Genomic DNA, 6000 nt, shown 5'->3' with positions numbered 1-6000 from the left:
TGCCCTCTATAAGAGTGGGCTAGCCCACTCAAAGAAAGCGGCGTCTTTCTTTGGCCAGCAAGCTTTTTTAGGATGTCAAAACATCATAAAATACAGAAAGTAGAAGATACGATTAACACACCATGCATAAAGAAGTTTTTATCCATGTGGGAAGTAAGAAGTCCGCACATTAAAAGGTAAATAACAATATTTCATATACAATATAAAATAATGATGATGATGATAGCCAGTATACTGAATGCTTACACTGTGTTAGGTCCTTTCTTTATAAGCATCATTTCATTGAATCCTCACAACCACTTCATGTGTTAGGTCCTACTATATATCCCAATTTACAGATGATTACATTGAATTTAAGTTATGTGCCCAAAGACAAATATTTGTTAGGTGGCAGAAGTGAGATTCAAACCCAGATCTGAATGAATTCAGAAACTTTGTTCTTAATTTCTGTGATGACTCCTGCAAATATTAACAGTGCCAAGACTGAGATACACTAAGTGTGTTAGGCATTCAGAGGAGGAAGAGGCCACTTCTAGATTAGTGGTCCGAAAGCAGCAAAGACTTAATGAAAAGCAAAAAGACCACAGCAGCCAAAGGGTAAGGTAGATAGGAAGAGCTATCTAAAAGCAGAGCTGAACCAGTTGCCTCTAGTTCAAAGTAAAAACCTTTGTTAGAGATGCTAACATAACAAAGGATGAAATCACACACGAGAAGGGGGGCAAAAGTACTATATAGTATCTTAAGAATTGTTCTGCTTACTTTTGGTTAGAAGCCCACTGTATTACCACCTCTGGGCCATGAATTACTAATTAATTAATTACTAATTAATTTGAGAATTACTATCTTGTGATTCTCAAAGTGTGTTCCATTGATCACTTATTTCCAGGTCAATTAGCTTAAAAAATACCTGTAGTCTTTGTAAAAATACAGACGTCTAGGTTGCACCTTTGAACCAGGTAGAACCCTGGAATCTGTCTTTAGCAAGCTCCTCAGGTGATGCTTATACACATTAAAGTTGGAGAGCCTTTGTTAATCCATTCACTGTTTATTAAGGGTGAGATGAAAATGGTTCAAGCTAGACTAAACAGCTGACACCAAAGAGTTACCCAGTAATATAATGTGCACCTGGGGGTAGGGGAAGAGGAAAGTGGTAACAGGCAGGAAAAGTCATGCTGAGGTATGCACCTAAACATTATTTTCATAGGTGAAATAAATATAAGATGACCATCAAGGGAACTAAAAGAAATGAGGCTTTTTACAAAGCAGAAATAAGACAGGGATGAAAAGAGGGCATTGCCTTGGGTGAGAGAGTATGTGCTAATTGATGGTGTCAGAACTCCTGGGGCATCCCTTGTTGATCCCTGTCCTTATGTCTTTACCTCTCCTTTGTCCTCTTCCTGAATGGAAGCACCACAGCTAAGACAGTGTCAGAACAACCCCCACTCAATATCCTGCAAAACGGAGGGGGAGAGAGAGAGGAGAGAGGGAGAAAGGAACAGCATCGAGGGCAATTACTTCCATTCTCAGTGTGTTCTAGAAACAGCTCTGATAACGATAAAACAAAATCTCACAAAAATGTCAGCATTCGTGTTCCCCAGGAAAATGTATGTGGCCCAAGAAGAAAAATTACCTGTGATTCTCCTCTGGTCAGAATCTTTAGATGATTTGTCACTCTTTTTGATTTCTTGCTAATTGAATGAATATTTAGTTTAGACAATTTATCTTTAAGTGATTCATCCTCATCGTTCTTCTTGTATTTTAGAACTGAAACGGAAGAATGCAATAACATATCTGAACATGTGAGGCACAGAAAGTGTGTGTTCCATCCAAAGTATTCAAGATTCATATTTATATTTAAGATAACACTCTGTATGATTTTCGGACCTCTGGTACCGATGCAATGTGCTCCAGCCCCTCTGCCCAGTCACAGCTCCAGACGCCCACCCCACTGACCTTCAGAAACTGTTCTAGGACTTGAGCTCCTCAAAGCCCAAGGTTCATTTACCTTGCACATTAAAGAAATTCCTGATACTGGAAAAAACTCTCTCTTCTCAGACCATACACTTGTTAGCTGGGGTCTCTAGAATGAAGCATCGAGACCTAACTAATGGAAAGACAACTGCAGCCAACATAAGAAGACCTCAGATCCATCCCAGGGTGGTCTCTCCACTAGCTGAGAGATTTGGGGTAAGCTGAGTGACCTCTCTGAGGTGTACTTTTTTATCTTTAACATGATTTTCACCTCTCATATTGTTCGAAATGTTAAATATTCTGAACATTCTGTTTTGGTAATGGTGTGGAGACAGGAGCATTCTTATACGCTGTGGACATGGATTAAATCAATATAGTTTTTGTAGAGAACAATTTGGCAGAGTCTTGTAAAAGTGAAAATATTTACAGTCTATGACCAGGAAGTCTGTGTAGAAAATCTGCTTTCCATAATGAGGCATACAAACTTTTGTTTGCTATAGCATTTTTTTCTAAGAACAGAATGTTGGAAACAATCTAAAAGTTTACTCATAGAGGTATGGTTTAATCAATTATGATATACTCATGAATGGGATACTGTGGAACCATGAAAAAGAAGACCATATTAACCTGAAGAATGTTCATGATATAAAATTAAGTTTTTAAAAAGCCCCAGCAAACTGTAGTACCATTTGCAAAAGGAAGGAAAGAAGGAAAAAGAAGAAAAAAATAGAAAAAAAGACATAGAAATGCTGAAGAGAACTTACTAAAATGTTAGCTATGCAAACTGGAATCATGAGAGTAGAAAAATTTTCCTCTTTAAAACTTTGAAATTTTGAGTTTAAGCAAACAGAAAAGTTAAAACATTATTACAGCTATTGTCCATCTCCCAGCTTTGTCAAATCTTAACATTTTGCCTTGTTTCCAATCTTTTTATTTAAAAAAATCACATAACAATTGAAACTTCTCTGAGCCCCATCTTTGATCCCTAAAGGGATCTGTGATCCAAAGTTATGGGGTTTATTATATCCGTATCTATTTTCACGCCTTTACTTTGTAGGTATGTAGTCATACGGTGTATAGTATTATTTTCAATCCTTATTAAGATGGTACCATATTGCATTCATTCTTCTGTCACTTGCTAATTTACTTTTTAAAAAACTCAACATTGTGTTTTTGAGATCTGTCTAATTGATACATGTACTTTAATTAATTTTATGTTTTCTTGGTATCATAGTATATAAAACACAGTGCATCCATTATCTGGATTAATATGCAAGCCACTGTCTATTTCTTTGTTTTCTTGTTTCTTTTTTTGTTTTCCTTTTTTATCTTTTGCTATTACGAACAATGCTAGTTACTAGTATACCTCTCCACGAGCATATGAGCCAGCTTCTCAAATATCTAGAATCTGATTTTCTGTATCTTGGGTACGTGTACCTTCAATTTAATAGGTATTTTCAAATTGTTCTCCGAAGTGGTGATTCTAATTTACATTCTCACCTGCAAACTGAGATTCAGCACTTAACATTAGCCACTAAAAATCTTATTGCCAATCTGGTAGGCTGGGAACACTTTGTCATTGTGATTTTAATTTGCATTTCCCTGATTATTAGTGAATCTTAGCATTTAAAAACTTACTGGTCTTTCTGTGAATCGCTCATTTTTATTATTAAGCTTTTTTGTATTAGAATGTTTTTACTGATTTAATATCAATAATTATATATTCTAGATAGTAATCCTTTGTCTACGGGCTATCTTTTCATTTTGTTTACGGTGTCTTTCACTCTACAACTTTCACTTTTCTTTATAGTTACACTTTATTAATGCAAATATATACAATTTTTAAAATAAAACATTAGAAAATACAAACAATAAAAATAAATGAAGTGGTTGGTTCAATTAGCTCCACAGTCCTACCATTGCTTTTACTGTTTAATTGAGATTTAATGTTAGAAGTACAAAGCCAATCAAGAACTTATGGACACAAATCACACTGAGAGAGGACCCATGGTCTATCCCAATGCACTACTACATCTGAGATGATAGGAACCATCTAATTGTGCCTCCTATTTTGAAACCTACATTCTACTTTAGAGGTGAACTTTACACCTTAGCTAACAAAAAGTTAACAATAATTTGTTAATTTGCGAAAGAAATATACTTTCTCCCTTCAGTGGAGCAATTAATTGCCAAAAAATACCCATTCTTTGTGTTCCAGAACCAAATAAGCCTGATGTGTTAGCTGGGCCATCTTACCTGTATCTGCCCTTCTCACCACACCTTTTCAGCTCTAGCTTTTCACTGCTCCCAGCTACCAGGCCATGCCTCCTTCCTACCATGCATAACGCCAAGAACAGAAAGATCATATGCTATGGGTGTCTTCAGCCCACAGTATGTCATCGGGCATGCAGTGGTCAAAAGAGGTTGAGTATAGGGCTGTTCAATAAAAAGTTGTCAATCTTTTGCCTCATGATCTTATCCTGAAGCTAGCTGGCAAAGCAAAACCATCCTCTCCTCCCTAGCCTCTAACTTTAAATATCAAATGATCATTATCACTGCAACTGCTGTAACTACTGAGACATTCTGATTCTCCAAAACATGAACAGAATATTCCAACACTGGAAAACCCCCAATTGATCATATCTCCTCTTACCTAAATCCTTCCGTCTTTTAAGTTCATTGATGTTTACATTAATATCTTTCACTGCAGCAAAGGCATCCTCCAGTGCTCTAAAGTCTGGGTGAGAGGGAGGGGTGGAATTCCGGAGTTCACAGAGTAATAGGGGGTACTTCATCACTCTCTGAATTGGTTTGATCATCAAAGAGCCCATATCCAGTAAGTTTGGTTTGCCTCTGCAATAGAGATAAATTAATACCTGTTTCACAAACATTTGTCTTATTATCTCCTTTTTATTTTTGTGATTTTAATTTTTTTTTTTATTATTAATCCTGAAACTGTTTTTCACCCTTTTCCCCTTCTATTTGGCTATGTTCAGTTTCTAAATGAAAGCAAGGACAATGGATGGCAAAAAGAAGCAAGGCTGAAAGATCCTACTACTAAACAAAATTTAAAAGAAAATAAGTATATTTGTTCACCTGAAAGAACTCAAAGCATGATTTCCAACCATGTTCCACTTACAGTTTTTTTAATAACAGGTTTTATAATAATAGTGGGAAACAATTCTAGACTGCATTTCCCATGACAACGAATTAAAAATGCATTTTCCTGATGGTATTTTTGTGATTATTAAGTGAGGAGAATAAATTCATCGTTTAAAAATCTAAACATAATTTGTCCTCTTTCTTCTACCAAATTAAGAAGTTGAAGTTATAGTGTTTCAGAGGTTCTATCACATTCCCCCAAAGAGATTTATAATAAATGCAACATTCTCTAGATATTGTTAATATCATCACTATCACTAATCATTGCTATTACGCAATGACTTTCCATGACTTTCCATGTGGAATTCTTCTTAGCCCACTGATCTTCAAATGGCTACACAAAAGTGAGCAGTCACCCCTGACTCTTCCTTTCGGAGCTTCTGAGATGAGACTAGAGCCATTCCAACTGGCCAAGTAGTTCACAAGAAATGAAAAAGCTACCAGCTTGGTCATGCTGTTGTCCAACCCACTGTATTCAATTCATTCAGCCAGAAAGCAGTGATGTCTAATAGCCTCTTTATGCAAGAGGCAAATAAAGAGATACTGTAAATGGAACATGGATGAAAATTGTGTTTTGAGTCCCTTCTGATACACGGATACACTCATTTGTTTTCCTTTAGGTTTTTATCTAGAAGAGAGAGAATATAGACACTGTTTTCAAATCCTGATGGGTGGATTTTTCATTCTTCAATTACTAAGTTTCAAGTACTGTATGGGCGGACAACAGACCACATAATTGAAATGGTGAAACGGATCTAAAAAGCATTGAACAACATTAGAAAAGTTGCATCATTAGAAAAGATCTGAAGGCACCCTAGAGAGAATCTGTTTGAACTTTTCATTTGATAAGTGAGAAACTAAGGAACT

At 36.1% G+C, this 6000-nt stretch overlaps 1 protein-coding gene across 1 annotated transcript in view; it reads right to left on the bottom strand.

Moving 5' to 3' along the window:
- ARHGEF38 (Rho guanine nucleotide exchange factor 38) overlaps window positions 1–6000 on the bottom strand; it is a gene marked incomplete at its 3' end in the record, with an annotated part of 153093 nt that overhangs the window by 30637 nt on the left and 116456 nt on the right. Inside the window, exons 6-7 of the mRNA XM_082653586.1 lie at window positions 4625–4824; window positions 1631–1764 (exon numbers count right to left, since the gene is read on the bottom strand). Coding sequence (XP_082509712.1) covers window positions 1631–1764; window positions 4625–4824 — 334 coding nt within the window. The remainder of the gene's footprint in view (window positions 1–1630; window positions 1765–4624; window positions 4825–6000) is intronic.

The sequence above is a fragment of the Grampus griseus genome (genome assembly GCF_964374135.1).
Source record: "Grampus griseus genome assembly, chromosome: 4".
NCBI classification, from domain to species: Eukaryota; Metazoa; Chordata; class Mammalia; order Artiodactyla; family Delphinidae; genus Grampus; species Grampus griseus.
The sequence above is the reverse complement of the archived record's forward strand: the minus strand, read 5'-3'. Positions and strand labels throughout refer to the sequence as shown.